This window comes from Passer domesticus, chromosome 16 (genome assembly GCF_036417665.1).
Source record: "Passer domesticus isolate bPasDom1 chromosome 16, bPasDom1.hap1, whole genome shotgun sequence".
In the NCBI taxonomy this organism is placed as follows: Eukaryota; Metazoa; Chordata; class Aves; order Passeriformes; family Passeridae; genus Passer; species Passer domesticus.
In genome coordinates, this window is record NC_087489.1 from 8,394,976 (window position 1) to 8,412,843 (window position 17,868).

Below are 17,868 nucleotides of genomic sequence, written 5' to 3' on the forward strand. Positions count from 1 at the left end.
GCCCCGGTGTGCAGCAGGAGCCCCGGTGTGCCGCAGGAGCCCCGGTGTGCAGCACCGAGCCCCGGTGTGCAGCACTGAGCCCCGGTGTGCAGCACCGAGCCCCGGTGTGCAGCAGGAGCCCCGGTGTGCAGCACTGAGCCCCGGTGTGCAGCAGAGCCCCGGTGTGCAGCACCGAGCCCCGGTGTGCAGCAGGAGCCCCGGTGTGCAGCACCGAGCCCCGGTGTGCAGCAGGAGCCCCGGTGTGCCGCAGGAGCCCCGGTGTGCAGCACTGAGCCCCGGTGTGCAGCACTGATCCCCGGTGTGCAGCACTGAGCCCCGGTGTGCAGCACTGATCCCCGGTGTGCAGCACTGATCCCCGGTGTGCAGCAGGAGCCCCGGTGTGCAGCACCGAGCCCCGGTGTGCAGCACTGAGCCCCGGTGTGCAGCACTGATCCCCGGTGTGCAGCACTGAGCCCCGGTGTGCAGCACTGATCCCCGGTGTGCAGCACTGATCCCCGGTGTGCAGCAGGAGCCCCGGTGTGCAGCACCGAGCCCCGGTGTGCAGCACTGATCCCCGGTGTGCAGCACTGAGCCCCGGTGTGCAGCACTGATCCCCGGTGTGCAGCACTGAGCCCCGGTGTGCAGCACTGATCCCCGGTGTGCAGCAGGAGCCCCGGTGTGCAGCACTGATCCCCGGTGTGCAGCAGGAGCCCCGGTGTGCAGCACTGAGCCCCGGTGTGCAGCAGGAGCCCCGGTGTGCAGCACTGAGCCCCGGTGTGCAGCACTGAGCCCCGGTGTGCAGCAGGAGCCCCGGTGTGCAGCAGGAGCCCCGGTGTGCAGCACTGATCCCCGGTGTGCAGCAGGAGCCCCGGTGTGCAGCAGGAGCCCCGGTGTGCAGCAGGAGCCCCGGTGTGCAGCACTGAGCCCCGGTGTGCAGCACTGAGCCCCGGTGTGCAGCACTGAGCCCCGGTGTGCAGCAGGAGCCCCGGTGTGCAGCACTGAGCCCCGGTGTGCCGCAGGAGCCCCGGTGTGCAGCAGGAGCCCCGGTGTGCAGCAGAGCCCCGGTGTGCAGCACTGAGCCCCGGTGTGCCGCAGGAGCCCCGGTGTGCAGCAGGAGCCCCGGTGTGCAGCACTGAGCCCCGGTGTGCAGCACTGAGCCCCGGTGTGCAGCAGGAGCCCCGGTGTGCAGCACCGAGCCCCGGTGTGCCGCAGGAGCCCCGGTGTGCAGCACTGATCCCCGGTGTGCAGCAGGAGCCCCGGCGCAGGGCACTGAGGGCACAGCGGGGCCGGCGGCGCGGAGCAGCCCAGGCAGCCTCTGCTTGCTGGCTCCTTTATTGCAGGTTCACAAAGCGCTGCGGGCAGTGGCCGAGCCCCAGGACCCGGCTGCGGGGGACTGAGGGGGAGCAGGGCAGGGCAACATCTCCGATGCTTTTCTCTTCATGCGCTGGAAGAGGAAGAGGAGGAGCCCACCGAGGAGCCCCTTCTCCAGCAGGACACCCATCCACAGCAGCAGGAGGAGGCTGGACAGAGGGTTTGCACCTGCAATGGGGACAGAGGATGTGAGTGACCAGGGCTCAAAGAGAGGCAGGGATCCTTTCCTGGGACTGCAACCTTCCTCTGGGGGTGACACCACACAGCTGCCCTGTCAGGCACCCCATCCCAGCAGCTCTGACGCACCCTTACCCATCTGGAAGCCATCCTGGGCCGGGTTGGAGATCCACCCACCCAGGGAGGCTGAGTAGCTGGCAGGGGCCTGGCCGTCGTGCACCACCGTGCAGGTGATCGTGGAGCCGTTTCTCTCCTCCGTCGCTTGCACCTCCACCTGGCTTCTCAGCTCAAACAAGCCCCGGGGCAGCTTCCGTGTCCGGGAGACGTTCTGCACCTTTATCTCAATCCCATTCTCCAGCCAGGAAACGGACAGGTTAGCTGGGTAAAACTCCTTCACGAGGCAGGTGAAGGTCACGGTCTTGTTCAGCTCAGCGGGGCTCGGCTCGGCGCGCACTTCGACGCTGGGGGGAACTGGGAAGAGAGGCAGAGCCTGGTGTCTGCTGCCCACAGGGCGCCCCGTCCTCCTCCCAGGGAGCCCGGCCCCACAGCAGCAGGACACCCCAGCGCGAGTCCCCAGCCCTCACCTCGCAGGACTCTGCTGAGCTGGTAGCTGCCTCGCAGTGGGCCCGGCAGCGTGGAGTGCTGCACCTCACAGATGAGCTCAGAGAGGGCATCGTCCTTCTGCAGGGTCACCATCGCTGTGCTGGACATGTTGTAGGTTTTCCTCCTCCATTCGGTGACGTTGGCTGAATGAACTGCCATGAGGTTCTTGTTCTTGAACCATTTCACCCCAATCTCTTTAGGAAAGAACCCTCCGCTCGTGCAGGTGAAAGGCACCGACTGCCCCGGCCTCGCTCTCTGCTCAGGCCCAGACACCAGCGGGGGGCTGGGTTTGGCTGTGGGGAGAAGCACGGGGCCATCAGACCAGCCCTGGGCCTGGGGATGGCCCTGAGCCCCTTCCCCATCCCTGCTCTCCCTGAGCAGAGCCCGCTGGCTGGTTCCCATCAGGAGCTGCTCCAGAGCCCCACTCACCTTGCACAGACACCTCGGTGCCACTGCCACGCTGAAACACCTCATCATCACCAGAGTCCCCCTTGACAAACTTCACACAGTAGTAGGTGCCCATGTCCTCAGGCTGAACGTTCCTGATGCGGATGGTGAAGTCTGTGTCAGACCCATCCACTGCTCTCGTCACACGGGACGAGGGATCCTTGTTATTCTGGTCATAGACAGTCTTGTTCCCAGTGGCCCAGCCCTTCAGCCACTTCGTAGGACCTGGTCCAGCAATTGGAGACGTGGTGCAGTTCAGGGTGAGCGTCTCCCCCGCTGCCACCGTCACCTTGGCCTGGGGCTGCTGCACAGTGAAGCCCTGACCTGCCTGGGCATCCACACCTGGGCACAGAGACAGAAAGGTGTTGGATTGACAGTGGGCCCCAGGGCCGGGGAACAGCAGAAGGCATCATCAGACCCCCTGAGCCTGGAGCAGGGGACAGAGAGGTATTCCTGTCCCTTGTCCCCCAGGCTGCTGGGGACTGCAGGATGAGGAGAGCCCAGACTCTTTTTGGGTAAACTGAATTTCATCTGGAGATAAAAGCAAGCTGGAAGAGAGGGAGGAAGAGGAGATCCCTGGCTACCCATGGGCACAGGGAAGCACTGCCAGGCCAGCAGGGTGGGAAAGCGTGCATGGGGAATGTGATGGGGCTGTGCAGGCCCCACTTACCCGGCTCTCTGCAGAGCAGGAGCAGCACCAGGCACACGAGAGGCAGTTCCTGTACCACCAGCACCATGGGTGTTCCACGCCTTGCTCCCTGGTGGCAGGGCTCTGCTCGGCTGGATTCGGCTCCGTTGGACTCTGCTGCACTGGGCTCAGCTGGACTGGGCTTGTCCTAGCGGGGTGCTGGCCTCTTACCCAGCAAAGGGGAAGGAAAGGGGCCACCACCAGCCCAGTTCCTCCACGCAACCATGTCCCATTTGCTTCTCAATGCCTACATCATCTCCTGTCACAGCGCCGGTCCATAATGGCACTGTCCCCCCCAGTTTCCCCTCAGGTGTGTGCCACGGGCACCGAGCAGCCAGCAGAGACCCTGGATCCAGCTCCCCCACTCACGGCCAGCCTGTGGCTCCGCAGCCTGGGGTGCCAAGGGGACCCCCAGCAGGATCGGGGTGGTGTCTCCCACGGGCCGGTGGTGCAGACCAGTGCCCGGGCTACACCGAGCATCCCACATCTCGAAGCTCCGCTGCTCCTGCCCCTCACCGAACCGGGAAGGACAAAAAGCCTGTCCCGAGCTCCCTGTCCCGAGCCCAGGGCAGCCACTCGGTGCCAGGGGGCCCGGGAGTGGTGGCCGCCGGGGTCTCGGCAGGGTGATGCCCACCGGGGTCTCGGCAGGGTGATGCCCACCGGGGTCTCGGCAGGGTGATGCCCGCCGGGGGTGATGCCCGCCGAGGATGATACCCCGACGGCTCTGCCGGCTCCCGCCCGCCCCGGGCAGACACCAAAGCGTTAACCACCCGCTCGCCTCAATTTCCTGTCCCGCTTCCCCTTTTCCTTCCCAAAGTTTGGGCAGAACCCATGGCCGCGGCAGCAGCTGCGCTCCTGTCCGGGCAGCGAAGCCCCGTGCTCTCGGGTGAGTCGGAACCGGGGCCCCCGGAGCCTCTCGAAGCTCCCCTGCCCCGTCCGCCCCACAAACGCGAGTGGGCGGCAAAGATAAACACCGGGCGGGGCGGAGGGTGGTCCTTCCCCGAGCGCATTTTGGGGTCAAACCGTGCCCGGGGTGGGCACAGCCCCGGGGTCGAACCCTGCCGAGCTGCTGCCATGCAGTCGGGGACTTCGGGCAGGAGAGGTTTGGGGATCGGAGGGGTTTTGGGGACTGAAGGGGTTTTGGGGACTGAAGGGGTTTTGGGACACAAGATTTTGTGGGGTTATGCTGGGCTGCAGGGACATCCCTGCCTAGAACTCTGTTTCCTGGCTGGCTCCTGGCTGTGAACCCCAATTCCTCGCAGAGCCCCAGTGATCCTGGCTGGTGTGGAGCAGAGCCAGGGTGTTAATGTTTAACAGCACTCAGGAGTTTTTCCTGCCAGGAGTTCCCCTTGGCTCCCTCTGCACCTCTCTGGCCTCCAGGCAGCTGCAGCACCTCCTGCAAATGACAGAACAGGATGCAGATTTATCAAAACATAGAATGGCAGAACTGTTTGGGTTGCAAAAGCCCTCTGAAATCCTCGTGTCCAACCCTTAACCCAGCACTGCCAAGGTCACCAAGTGCCACGTCTACATGTCATTTAAATCCCTCCAGGGGTGGTGACTCCGCCACTGCCCTGGGCAGCCTGCTCTTTTTTCAGATTTGTCCCTTGTTAATTTTGAACCAGTTTTTCAAGGGTTTCCTCCCTCCCAGTGCCTGCATGTTGTCTCTGCCACATCCCAGGATATCTCTCAGCTGCAAGCTGGGGGATACTGGGGCTTCTCTGCCTGTGAGGCTGCCCTTGCCTCGCCCCATTGCTCATCCCTGAACCCTCCTGTCTCTGTGCCCAGGTGTGGGTGCCCCATCAGGTCAGGACTTCACTCTGCAGCAGCCCCAGGCCAAGGTGTCGGTGGCAGTGGGGGAAACGCTCACCCTGAACTGCATCACATCTGGAATTGCTGAACCAGGCCCTGTGAAGTGGCTGAAGGGCTGGGGCACTGGGAACAAGACTGTCTATGACCAGAGTGATGAGGATCCCTCGTCCCGTGTGATGAGAGCAGTGAATGGGTCTGACACAGACTTCACCATCCACATCAGCAACTTTCAGCCCGAAGATGCTGGCACCTACTACTGTGTGAAGTTTGTCAAGGGGAACTCTGGTGAGGATAAGGTGTTTAAGAGTGGCAGTGGCACTGAGGTGTCCGTGCATGGTGAGTGCAGCCCAGCAGGACCCCTCTCCCAGGGAGCCCATCCCGTAGCCCCCACCCTGCCCACAGCGAGGTGCTGCTCTGCCCCACACCCACCACCCTCTCCTGCTCTGCCTCTGTCTCCACAGAGGCTGCCCTGGTTCCTGGAATGGTGGCTGCAGCTGCAGTGCTCTGCTTCCTCCTCCTCCTCGGCCTCTTCGTCGCCCTTTGCATGTACAGGAGGAAGCGCCAAGGGGGGGTGGGCAGCCCCTGCCCCGCCAGGACAGTGGCCATGGGCAGCTTCTCGTCTGTCCCTCTGCGGTGCTGTGCAGGGACCCCCGGCACCCCCAGGTTTGTACTCAGCACCTCTTCCTTCTGCCCCCTTAAATGAGCAAACTGCCTTATCCACCTGCTTTATCTTGGCTTCCTTTCTTGTCTGGAGCTGTAACCTGCCCCAGAAAAGGTCCTTTACTCACAGGTGCACTGTTCTGTTGGTTCTTTCTGCGTTTCATGGAAACGTCATGGTAGGGAGCACCCAGTACCAGGGAGCTCGTGCAGCCCCTCACTGTGTGTCTGAGCCCAGCCCAGGTGTGCAGTCAGCACTTTGTCCCTGCTTGCCTTCAACAGGGGCATCCTCTGAGATTCGGGAGGGAAATTGAGTGCTGTGCTGGGTGGGGGAAGGACCCAGCTTCCTTTAGTTCTGATGGCCATCTTTATCCTTCCCCCTACAGTGAAGTCCTGGATGCAGAGAGCTCCCACCTGCCCAGCCAGGTAGGAGTGAGCTGTGAGTACGGGGAAGCACACCCCATGCTGATGCCCTGGCTTGCAGGAGCCCTGCAAGACTCTGGGGCCAGGGGGGACACCGGGTGGGCAGCAGCTGCCTGCATGTGGTCCCTGCATGCTCTGCACCATGGCACCACCTCTGCAGCTGTGGCATCACCAGCCTGCCTTGAGCCTGCTTCTTGGTGTTGTCCTGTGCGGGGCCATGAGCTGCTCTCGGTGATCCTTGTGGGTCACTTCCAACTCTCAACGTTCTGATTTAGGGTTATTTTGCGGGACTTTCCTTGTGGCAGCATTCCCCATTTGTGTGCATTTTTGCAGCAGAGCAGCAAGGAGGAGAACGACATCCACTACGCCGACTTGCAGCCGCTGCCGCCGGCCCCGCAGCGCGGCAGGAGCCCGGGCACAGCCCCCACCGAGTATGCCAGCCTCAGGGTCACTGCCAAGTGACGCCCGCCACGGCTGCCTGCACAGCCAGGCCGTGTCAGGGTGGCAGAAGGGACGTTTCTGCAGGGCACAACAAAGAAGAAGTGGAGCTGTTTGCGTGGTGCGTCCAGATCTCAGCTCGGCACGCTGTGGTCACCGTGTTTGCACCTCAGGGGAGCTCTCCCAGGACCTGGAAGCTTTGTCGACCACAGGATCAGACCACGAGGCCAAGCACCTCTGCCTTGTGCAAGCTGTTTTGTGCTGATAACACCAGGAGGACCTCACACACACCTGTGTGCACCAGCGTGGGCCTCCACTGGTCCTTTCCCGGCCCACAGGTCCATAATTTGTGTTATCTTTTACCACCCTCATTAAAGCCAGCAAACAGCCTGCTGTGCAGTCCTGCTGTGCTCAGAGCAAGAGCAATAGTGCCAGTCCTGCAGGGTCCTGGGGAGATGTGTGCCACCCCTGTGCTACTGCTGAGCCCCCTGGTCAGCTCCCAACTCCTCAGGGAACCTGCCCAGTCCCACAAAACCTGCATCTCCTGGCAAGGCAGCAGGAGGCTCTCAGGAACTGGTGCTGCTGCTCCAGCTGAGGCCCAGCCCTCACCCACCTTTCCCTGCCCTCCTCAAGGGCTCCTGATGCTCTTAAGGCCAAGGCAGCTGGTACCAGTTGGCCCTTCTGCCCCTTCCCCTGGTCTGTGCAAATCTTCAGCTCCAGTCCCAGCCAGTCCATGCACATCTGCCCCATGCACATCCCCTGCTCAGTGCACATCTGGCCCGTGCACATCCCCTGCTCAATGCACATCTGCCCCGTGCACATCCCCTGCTCAGGGCACATCTGCCCCGTGCACATCCCCTGCTCAGAGCACATCTGCCCTGTGCACATCCCCTGCTCCGGGCACATCTGCCCCGTGCACATCCCCTGCTCAGGGCACATCTGCCCTGTGCACATCCCCTGCTCCGGGCACATCTGCCCCGTGCACATCCCCTGCTCAGAGCACATCTGCCCTGTGCACATCCCCTGCTCAGTGCACATCTGCCCCGTGCACATCCCCTGCTCAGGGCACATCTGCCCTGTGCACATCCCCTGCTCAGTGCACATCTGCCCCGTGCACATCCCCTGCTCAGGGCACATCTGCCCTGTGCACATCCCCTGCTCAGTGCACATCTGGCCCGTGCACATCCCCTGCTCAGTGCACATCCCCTGCTCAGAGCACATCTGCCCCGTGCACATCCCCTGCTTCATGCCCACGGGTTTGGTGCCCACCTCCAGGGGAAGCAGGCCAGTGGCAGGAAGCCGGAGGGCCGAGGTGGCCGTGGCAGGAAGCTGCAGGTCACGCTCCACACTGGGCACTGCTGCAGCCCCCAGCCACAGCCAGTCACCACGTACAGCCCCCAGCCACGATCTCCCCAGCTGTGGCAGCTGGGCTCCCACCAGGTGTGGCCCCAGCAGCCACCTTGGCAGGAGGAACTGAGCCAAACAGGCTTTCCAGGCAGAGGAACCTGCTGCCAGCACCGCTGCCCGTGACCTTGAAAGCTGATACAGTCGCCAGCTTTCAGCTTTATCTACTTTTTTTTCTGTGAAATGAGAAAAGAGAAGTGAAACAAGACAGGGTGACCCGGGGGAGCGGGGCTGGCAGGGAGATCCTTGAGGGGACAAAATTGTCACAGCGGGGAGAAAAGCCGCTACGGAAATTCATTTGCACGACTGAATGTGAGTCACCTGCTCTGGGGATGTGAAGTGGGGACAGTTTGGAGTCAGTCCTTTCTCAGAGACAGCTTGGGGACACTCAGCACCCTGTGGGCACGGTGGTGGTAATGAGTTTGCCAGGTCAGGGATGCAGCACTGGTCTCAGCCTGGCCCCCTCAGAGGGAGGGTTGGGGTGTTGGGATGAAGCCTCTCCCAGCATCGTTTCCCAGTGGAGCCATGACCAGGCCATGGGTCATTCCCCAGCTGGGGCAGTGGCTGCTCTGAGCAGGGCTTGGGTTGCCCAGGCTCTGTGCAGGGACAACACCAAAACTGGCAGAAATCTCACATCAAGGCTGTGAACACGAGTATGTAAAATACGTGGGTGAGACCGAAACCGGGGACAGACCTCGAGGACCAGAGGAAATGAAATTCAAGGGGATTTAGGGCTTTTTAAGCACTGAATCAGGAGGGGGAAATCCAGTTCGACAGGAGCATATGCAAAGCAGGGAGTGAGCAGAGCACGGGCAGAATGCTCTGCACCTAGGAAAGGGCCCAGGTCTGCGGCTTACTGCCCAGGGGAGGGATTTGGTGGTTATTAAAGGAAAATCCTTTAAGCCTTCAGCCTGGGGTGTGCCGGCAGTGAAAGCACAAACAAGCGCCTGGGCACGGACACAAGGTAGGGGCGTGCTGGGGAGCAGAGCCTGGATCGGGGGGCAGGGGGGCAGCACCAGGCAATGCTGGGGTCACACATTCACTGCTCATCCCTGCTGCTTTCCTGGGGCTGCTGGTTGTCACATCCACTGAGTGACCTGCTTGGTCAGAGGGTGTGTGTGGGAGGCCAGAGCTGCCATTGCTGGGGGGAGGCACAGGGCAGTGCTGGGGTTGAGGCTGGCACACTCCAGGCTCCTGCTGCCACAGCTGGGGACTTCTGTGCAGAGCAGAGGTGGTGCCTGGATGGGCACTGGGACACTGTTGGTGTCCCAGGGGGAGAGGACACGCTGGCTTCAAGCAGGTTTTGGGCTGTGTCCCTGTGCATGGACACTGGGGCGGTGCCATGCCAGGTTTACCTTGGCTGCTCCTCAGCATGGTGTGTGAGCCTGGTGCCAGGGCCTCATGCAATGGCAAGGCCAAGGAAAAGGGTTGGGGAGGCTGGTCTGGGCTGCACTGCGATGGGAGTCTGGGCAGCCAGGGGATGCTCAGGGGCTGCTCTGGCATCTGACCCACTCCTGATGCCAGGGGGTGGGAAACATCTCCGGGAGGTGCCAAGGGCTGGCAGGGGTTGCCAGGCAGTGGTGTGTGCTGTGGTGTGTGCTGTGTTCTGTACCACGCTGTGTGCCACAGTGTGTGTGCCATGGTGTGTGCTGTGGTCTGGTGTGAGCCCTGCTGTGTGCCATGGTCTGCACCACGCTGTGCTGTTCCGTGCTGTGCCGGGGATGCAGTGGGAAGCGAGGGCTGTGCAGGGGCCGAGGGGAGCAGGAGCCTCCCCAGACATCCCGGAGCGATTGCCCGGAGAGCGGCGCTGGGAGGGGCTGGCCCGGCAGCGAGGGGAGGGGGCCGTGCTTCGATAACGCCCAGGAGGAGCGCGGTGCCAGTGCGGGCTGCTGAAAGGGGGTGCGGGGTCTCCTCTGTGTCCCGGGGACAGCACAGGGCTGGCTGCACCCGCGGGGAACGGGACAGTGCTGAGCTGTGCTGGTGCCAGGCTGGGCAAGGAGAAGAAGGGACAGACAGGGATAAATGCCCCGTGCCCTGCCCTGGGGTGCTCCAGCTCAGCGATGACAAGCAGAGGCACCCCACAGTGGCAGTGTCGGTCACAGGGGTGGGTGCCAGGGGATGTTGTGTCTCCAGGAGCAGGCATTGCTCCAGCTGGTCTCCTCCAGGGTCTGACAGGGCAGCAGCTCCAGCCAAGGGCCTGGTTTGTGGCTGTCTCTACCCAAGACACCTTTGTGCCCCTGCTCTGTCCCCGTCCCTGCCCCCATCCCTGCCCTAGCTGCCAGCAGACCGTGGTGCCCACAAGTCACCAGGGAGAGACAGGCCAGTCCCTTTGCACATCAGCACCACCCAAACAGCAACAGGCCTCAGAGCATCCGATGCCACAGGGACCCCACAGGGCCCCCACGATGCCACGGGCATCCAGTGATGATTTGGGGACCCCATAAGACCAAGGGGACCAGGCAAAGCCATGGGGACATTGTGCCAGCAGGACGCAGCAGGAGAAGCTGGAGGAGCAGCTGGGAGCTTTGAGGGGGCTGGAGGGAGTGAGAGGGTCTCAGACACACTTTGATTGTCCCCCAAAAATGCCTCATGGGTCCTGTTTGTGCCTGCTGGCTGGCCTGGGCCGGGTCCCTGCCAGAAGGGACAACAGGAGGGAGAAGTCCTGGGATGCTGCACAGTTGGAATCTGCTCCCTCCACTTCCAAATCTGTTAGCTCACCCCTTTGCAGCTCCGTGTTTCTCAGGCTTTTCCTTGGACAGGAACGAAGCCAGAGTAGAACAGCGACATGCTTTACACTGGTTCTGATTTATTTCAGGTCTAACTATTGAATCTTATTCCCTGTTTTTACGGTTGTTGTGGATTTTCACCAAAGGGGATAAACAGGTCTGGGGTTTGGGGTTGTCATAGGAACAGTTTCTGTGCCACAGCCTCACTGCCAGCCTCGTCCCCTCCTGATAGAGCGAGGGCTCTGCCCAGCACAGGGGGTCTCTCCAGCCCCCGTGACAGCTGGGGTACAGGGCAGCCACCCCATGGCACTGGGACACTCGGGATGTTCAGGGAGGAGATGGGCTCCCAGGCACTGCCCACTAAGCAAACTGGGACCCCCAGGCTGCAGAGCAGGGCTTTTAGTTGGGAAGAGCTGAAGGTGTTTGAGGATGCTGCTTTTCCCTGTGTCCAGCAGGAGGTTGTGCTATTGCAGTTATTGCTGCTGGGAACCTCTCTGGCCAACCTGGAATAATTTTCATTAAATCCCTGGAGCTGAAGGGGAGTGGAGTGGATGTGGGGCTGCCCTAGGACCATTCCTCATCTCTTCAACCACAAGGGAGGGGGTAAGCAGTGAAATTGAAAAGTGTCACGCACATCCTTTGTGCCCAGCACTCCTCTGGCCCGTGCTGTCCCACACTGCAGGACACCGTGAGGCCAAGGCTCTGGCAGTGATTAAAGAGGGGTTTCAGGGCCATGGGACAAGCAGGAACATCCAGCGCTTAAGAAAGACTCACATTGTGCTTTCAGAGTTGGACGGGACACTGCTCAAAGACAATCACCCTGGAGCCGGGGAGGGCAGCTCAAGCTGCAGTGCCTGCCAGTGCCCGAGTGAGGGTCCCAGAGCGGCTGGGAGAGGGGCCCTGCCTGCACTGGAGCTCCGGGGCTCTTCCTGCTGGATCTTGGTGTGCTCCTGGTCCTCCCACCATCCCCATGTAGATTGCAGAGCCTGAAGTGAGCCGTGCACGCTGCTGGGGATGCTCCAGGTGGTTTTGTCCAGCGAGAAGAGCTCAGGGTAGGGAAAATCCTTAGGGAGGTCCCTGTCCCGAGGGCAGGATGTTGTGGGGTCCCTGGTGCTCCCTGCTCCTCCCGGCACCTTAAAGCACGGCTGTGCTTGGCCGTGGCCCCCGCGCTGGCTGCCCCGAGCCCGGCACAAAAGTGTCCCTCTGCAGAGGAGTGCAGGGAAAGGGAAAAATATTGAGCGAGGCAGGAGAAGGGGGAAAGCAGGCGCTGCGGGAGGGAGCACGGCACGGCCTGAAAGCTCCCTCTCAGCGGGCTTTTGTTCGCCCTGGACGTGCCCAGCGGTGCTGCCAGCCCGGAGGGGCTGTGCTGGCGCCGGTGGCTCCCGGCGATCCCGGAGCTCCGCAGCCTGCCCGGCGCCTCGCTGCAGCGACGTGCCCGCGGGCAGGATGCAGCTGCCCGCATCACCCCATCACCCCCGCGGGACCCCCGTCACCCGCTGGGCTCGGACCCACAAGGCGCTCCCGAAAATAATTCCTCCTGACAGCTCCGTTCCTTCCACATGGTTCGGGCTTAATTTTATAATGGTATCAGTAGCTATGGCAACGTGTAAAAATAACGGATCCCCGAGCCCGGCGAATTCTCCGTAAACAGCTCCCGTCTCCCGGAGCCCGGCTGGGTGGGCATCACCCCTTGCCCACGGCCGCCGCGCTTTGTGGCTGGCATTCACGCGATGCCTAATTAGCAGCGTTAACTGCTTACGCCTTGGGATGATGATTCCATCCGCTAATCCTTGGGGCTAGGCTGGGCTAATTGGGTGGATATCATTAACGCTGGCGGTGAGGAGCTGCCCTTACGGGATTGCAGCGCAGCCAAGGCTGCAGCGCCCCTCTGGCACCCCAGACCCAGCACGGCGCTGGCAGCCACGGGGGTCGGACACGGCTCAGCCCCCGCCGTGCCGGGGGCCACCAGCCCCATTCACAGCTCCAGCTCGCCCCAGAGCCGCCGCTGCTGCACATCCACGCGTGTGCACACGAGGGAACACGAACAGATCAGATTTCAGCACACGGGACCCCCCTCAGCAAAGATCAGCCGCGGCTCAGAGGTCTCTGGTCACCGCCGCGAGTGGATAATCCCAGGCAATATTTTCTAAACCTGTTAGACAGCACACAGACCCTCTAAATCCCTGATCCCCCTCCAAGGCTCCAGCGGGATGGCAGCACTTGGCAGCTCGGATTTGCAGCTTCTTATCAGGGCCAGCCCCTTGGAGCGATGCAGTCACTGGGAGCGTGGTGGATCCTGCCGACCAGAAATAATCCTCCAGAATTTTGCTGCCTTTCAGTTAAAAAAAAAAAAAAAAAGAAAAAAAAAAGAAAGGACAGACCAACAGAAGCCCCACAGAGAAGCATTTTTCTCCACCCAGCCTCCAGCAGGAGGGCCAGAATAATCCCAGCCCCACAGAGATGAGAGCGTTGAGTCTCAACAGGGCCAAAATAAAGAGCCAACAGGTCCAGAATGTGGCTGCTGAGCCTTGGGGCTGCTATGGGGGCAACATGGGGACAGTGACACAGGGAGAGCCTGGCAGGAGGGCTGGGGATGGCCCTGAGGGCTGGTCAGCATGCTCTTCCAAGGGCTGGCTGTTTCAGGGGTGCAGCCCCCCTGCATCCCAGCAGTCGTGCCATTCCCACCGTGGGACACTGGATCCAGCACTTTCACAAATGACCCATGAAGCCCCCACTGCTGCACACACCACCTTCCTTTGCAGTAAAGAGTGACACGGGGTCCTGCCAGGTCCCCTGCCCCTGCTGTGCCGTGTCTCAGCCCTCCATGGGGCATCCCTCGGGCCATGCCCACACGCCAGGTTCCACAGCACAAATCCCACCTCTGAGCCTGGATTTCAGCACTTCACAGCAAGGGCTCTGCCAAGCAGGAAGCAATGGGCTGAGCTGGCTGAACACGATCAATCCCCCACGTTAGCAGTTTTATTTCCAGCCGCAGCTGCCGCAGGACGCTCAGGCGGAGCAGCCTCGGTGAGCTCCAGCCGCCGGCCGGCAGCACAGCACAGTTATCTGCTGCTGCAGCCTCGGATGAGCTTTCACGATAACGATTTGCAATCAACAAAGAACTTGGAGAGGATGCAGAAAAAAACCCCCAACAGCTGGCATTAGAAACTGAGATGGTATCGCTCTTCCCTCGGCCGAGCTCCACCGCGGTCCTGGCGGTTCCGCCAAGGGGAGATCAAGGTCCTCTCCAGCATCACTCCGTGGGGCTGGCTGTGTGCTGGGGGATCTGGGTGTTGGCACTGCCATCACATCCCCAGGAGCCAGCACAATGCACAACTTCCCCCTCCAGAGCGGGGAGGGAGGCTTTAGTTCAAACAGCCCATCAATGATTAACACCCGGCTCTGAAATGTCCCTGCATGGCTGGAGCTCCCTGCCTGCACCCTGCCTGCCCTCCCCCCTGTCCCTGCCGCTTCCTCCTCCACACAACTCCTGCTCCTGGGTTGGGGCAGGCTCCCAGGGTGGGCACCAAGGCTCCCTGTGGCTCTGGAGCCCATCAGAGCTGCGGTGAGCCCAGTCGTGCCCCATACAGACAGCACAGCCCTCCCCCAGTTTCACAACCACTGGCACTAAGGGGGCAGGACTGGGGCCACCCTGTGACCCTGCTGAGCTGCCCCGAGCAGGGTCTCTCTTGTGCCCTGTCCCTGTCACCAGTTAAGGTTGGAACAGCCCCCTAAGACCATTGAGTCCAGCCATTCCCCCACACTGCCAAGCCCCCCATGCCCCAGGTGCCACATCCACGTTTTTTGAACACTTCCAGGGACGGTCACTGCAGCCCTTCCCGTGCAGCCTAGTCCCGGGGCTGTGCACGTGTTGCAGACCCACAGCAGAGAGCAAACCCTTCTCTGGGGCAAGGGGCAGGATCCTGTTTGCCAGCAAAGGTCAGCCCAGCCCTGCCAGCTCGCAGCACCTCAGCGGGCACAGGCGCCAGCACTGCCAGCCCTGTCCTTTCCAGCCCACACTGCCACTGAGTTTTCCCAGCCTGTCAGCAGTTTTACCCTAAAACCCCTCACTTCAGGTCAGCCAGGGCCGTTTCCAGGCCAGGCACAGGATATAAACCACCTTTCCTGCTCTGACACAGCCGTGAGGAATTCCCCCAGAGTGTGAGCGTGGCTGCATTAAGGAAGCCCGGCCAATTCACCGGGTCTGCAGCACCCCCAGGGCACCACTGCCGGGTGCCAGCAGCCGGGGAGCACAGCCCGGCCCCGGGATGGCTCAGCTGCCCTGTGGATACAGTCCCTGCTGCAGCCTGTGCGTTTCCCTTCTTGCTTGGTAGGTGGTGGATGTTCTGGTGGTCTGACACCACTGCCGCTGCTGAAGCCCAGGGTGACAGAGTGTGAGTGCCACGAGGCACCCAGAGCATCCCTCCAACCCAGCAAAGCCCAGCTGGGCAGGCAGAGCTGCATCCCTGCCCCATCCTCCCTGAAAGTCATCTCAGAGCCAGCTGATCCTGGCAGTGCTGGGGATTAATTCAGTGGCAGAGGGACACTAAAATTAAGTGGGCTGTGATTTGAAGCCCTGCTCCCTAAGGAGGGGGCAGGAACAGGGGGTCTGGGCAGTGTGCACAGAGGGGCCTCCTCAGAAAACACCCCATGCCAGAGAGCACGTCACCTCCACCCCACTCATCCCCCTCACCAACTGCACCCCAGAGCCATAACAAACACCTGAGAGAGCTGAAATAACTCAGCTGTAACTCCTAAATGTCCCAATAAAAGCTTGGCTAAACAATTACAGTAATTCCCATGAGCCCCCTCATGGGGTGAGGAGCAAAGCCCATGTACAGGCTACTCACAGAGCATCCTCCACAGCCCACCCCACCCTTCCCCTGGCAATTACAGCCTAATGAGGCCCCTGCAGCTCATCACCCTCTCCCATATAAGGGGGAGATGTGGTGCACCCCTTCCCCAGTGCAGGTGTTTATGGTGGTGGATGTTATGGCAGCACCATGACACAGGTAGGCTATATACCCCAGCTTCTTAAATCTACTTTCAGAGGGCTGTGGTGCCCCTTCCCTGGGTCACAGTCCATGAAAGCCATGCCCAAATTAACATATTGCTTGTTATAAGTTAACATGAGATAAACTAATTTAAGCTTCCCCTGTACTGCATGTCTCGGATTAAATTGGCAAGGTACCTAATGAAGCTGCAGCTCCATTTGTTGAGCTGGAAGCCCTAAATATCAGCAGTGTAATTGGTGCTCCCTGCTTCAGGAGACATTTGTGTTTCTCTCCCAGCTGAGAGCCCTCTCTGGGTGCTGACTGAAGCCTGAGGGGTGGGGGGAGGCTGTAGGATGTATGCAACGGGATCTTGAGCTGGAGGGGTCTTGGAATTTGTTTTTGAAGATGGGTGGGGAGAACATGAAGGTGTGTGGAGGCTGCACTGGCTTGTGGGTGCCAGAACAGACCTTGTGTGGGCCTGGTGCTCTGATGTGGTCCCACAGGGTGTTTTATTGTGGTGAGCTGTGAAAGTAGCACCTCTCGGGGGGCTGGGCTGGGAGGTGTTGGTGGCTGGGACTGGGCCAGGATGGCTTTGAGTTTCCCCAGGGTGGTGAGTCCCTGAGGCACTGCGATTTTTGGTTTATCAAGGAATCTTTGAGGTTGGAAAAGACCTTTAGGATCATTGAGTCATTATTGTGGAGTGCTCCCATAAGTGCTGGCTGCTTGCTGGTGCTTGGGCATGGCTCTGTGCCCACAGCCCCAAAACAGCACCTCTGGATGCTGAATTTGGGGTATTTTCAGGCTGATGTCCAAACTTGGTGGGGTTTTTTTCTGTATCCCTAAGCTAGTTTGGATTTTGAAGGGTGGACTGAGCGTTTTGGGAGAGCTGCTGTGTCCAGGTGTGAGGTGCCCACTCAGGCTATTGGTACTTTGCCCACTGTGCCATCCCATTGCTGGAGAGGGGACCAGGAGGGACAAAGTCCCAGGCAGAGAAAGACTGCAGTCACCTCCATCAGTGAGATGGGATTCATTAGCAGGCCCAGGACTGGCCCTGCAGGGCACAGACTGGAACCTCTCCCAGCTCCATCCCTGTGAATCCCCTCCAGCCAGGGGAGCCTCCGCTGCTCCCCGGGGCAGTCAGGGCTGGGAGAGGATCAGACAGGCAGCTGATTAAAGCATGAAAGAGCAGTCTGGGCAAAACCAGTGCTGCAGGACTTTCCACTGGGATCGCTCAGGCACGGCTCTAATTGTTCCCACTGGATGCTGCCAGGCTCTGACAAGAGATGGGGTGCTGCTGCTCTGGCTGGGGGTCCCTGTGTGTGGATGGGTCCCCCACCTTCTCCCAGGGAGGGAGCAGATCCTGCAGAGCTGCCCAGCTGGGGACAAGGGAATGCAAAAAGGACATTGAGCCTGTGGTTCTGGCTGGGAATAGGGAAGGGGAGCAGACCCCTGCCACACAGAGCCCGTGCCTTCCCCAAACAGCGTGATGTGAGTTCCTCACTGCGCCTCAAAGCTGTGAAAACCAACTTATTATTGAACAGCTTTCCAGAAACACTGCCCTGTCCCCATGCTGGCTGCTGCCCAGCTCGTGGGGCCAGGGAGAGCCGAGCTCTGGAATCCTCCCTGCCAGAGCAGGGCTTTTGAGCTGAGGCATGGAGATGCTGCAGAGCGAGCGCAGCCTGGGTGCCCGCTGGCAGCACAGAGAGCCTGGCAGCACTGCCCGCCCTGCCAAGCACTGCTGCAGCCTCCTGCTCACCGTGGGTGTTCTGCACAGAAGGATGATGATGATGATGGCAGAGTTGCACTCCCAAATTTTGCGTTGTCCCTCTGTCTCAGGCACACAAGGAGCCAAACGCTCCTCTCCCCCTGGTTCCCTGCCCAGAGCAGGGCAAGGGCTGCCCTGCCAGGGTGAATCCTCCAAAGCTCTCGTGTTGGAGCAGGGCCCCTGTGGTGCTGAAGGGCCATGGGTAGGAGGGGAGGCAGCTGAGCCTGCCCATATGCTTCCTAATGGGGAGCAATAGCAGCTCTTCCCGGGAAGCTCGCGCCGCACCATCTGCTCTGCGCGGTACCTTCTCCTGCAGAGCTTTTTTTGAGCTCTAACTTCCCTTCCCCAGCGCTCTGCCGTGGCTGCCGCTTGTGTGCGGGCTGG

The 17,868-nt window shown here is 61.0% G+C and overlaps 2 protein-coding genes across 11 annotated transcripts; one reads left to right on the forward strand and one right to left on the reverse strand.

The window, feature by feature from the left end:
• Positions 1-1,306: 1,306 nt before the first annotated feature.
• LOC135281903 (tyrosine-protein phosphatase non-receptor type substrate 1-like) lies at positions 1,307-3,462 on the reverse strand. 3 transcript variants are annotated; one of them, XM_064391229.1, is made up of 5 exons: positions 3,248-3,462; positions 2,560-2,919; positions 2,112-2,423; positions 1,663-1,998; positions 1,307-1,518 (listed from the first exon to the last, which is right to left on the reverse strand). In XM_064391229.1, exons 1-5 carry the CDS (start codon positions 3,312-3,314, stop codon positions 1,322-1,324), a joined length of 1,272 nt encoding a protein of 423 aa, XP_064247299.1. In that variant the 5' UTR covers positions 3,315-3,462; the 3' UTR covers positions 1,307-1,321. The 3 variants fall into 3 exon arrangements, with proteins under 3 accessions (XP_064247299.1, XP_064247298.1, XP_064247300.1); XM_064391228.1 differs by having other exon boundaries at positions 1,657-1,998; XM_064391230.1 differs by lacking the exon at positions 1,307-1,518 and having other exon boundaries at positions 1,625-1,998.
• Positions 3,463-4,021: 559 nt separating this feature from the next.
• On the forward strand, positions 4,022-6,985 carry LOC135281905 (signal-regulatory protein beta-1-like). Of its 8 annotated transcripts, none has more exons than XR_010348326.1 (6): positions 4,022-4,151; positions 5,054-5,413; positions 5,539-5,740; positions 5,918-5,977; positions 6,121-6,160; positions 6,491-6,557. XR_010348326.1 is itself a non-coding variant. In XM_064391231.1 (6 exons), exons 1-6 carry the CDS (start codon positions 4,097-4,099, stop codon positions 6,858-6,860), a joined length of 1,137 nt encoding a protein of 378 aa, XP_064247301.1. In that variant the 5' UTR covers positions 4,022-4,096; the 3' UTR covers positions 6,861-6,985. The 8 variants fall into 8 exon arrangements, 7 of the variants coding, with proteins under 7 accessions (XP_064247301.1, XP_064247302.1, XP_064247303.1 ...); XM_064391231.1 differs by having other exon boundaries at positions 5,868-5,977; positions 6,491-6,985; XM_064391232.1 differs by having other exon boundaries at positions 5,868-5,977; positions 6,494-6,985.
• Positions 6,986-17,868: the final 10,883 nt, after the last annotated feature.

Excerpts from the sequence above, each read along its gene's own strand:
- LOC135281903 (XM_064391228.1), bottom strand. The coding sequence starts at position 3,314 with ATGGTGCTGGTGGTACAGGAACTGCCTCTCGTGTGCCTGGTGCTGCTC. Across the intron at positions 2,920-3,247 it reads CCTGCTCTGCAGAGAGCCGG|GTGTGGATGCCCAGGCAGGT; the intron begins GTAAGTGGGGCC and ends CTCTGTGCCCAG. Across the intron at positions 1,999-2,111 it reads GCTCAGCAGAGTCCTGCGAG|TTCCCCCCAGCGTCGAAGTG; the intron begins GTGAGGGCTGGG and ends CTCTCTTCCCAG.
- LOC135281905 (XM_064391231.1), top strand. The coding sequence starts at position 4,097 with ATGGCCGCGGCAGCAGCTGCGCTCCTGTCCGGGCAGCGAAGCCCCGTG. Across the intron at positions 4,152-5,053 it reads GCGAAGCCCCGTGCTCTCGG|GTGTGGGTGCCCCATCAGGT; the intron begins GTGAGTCGGAAC and ends CTCTGTGCCCAG. Across the intron at positions 5,978-6,120 it reads TGTGTCTGAGCCCAGCCCAG|TGAAGTCCTGGATGCAGAGA; the intron begins GTGTGCAGTCAG and ends TTCCCCCTACAG.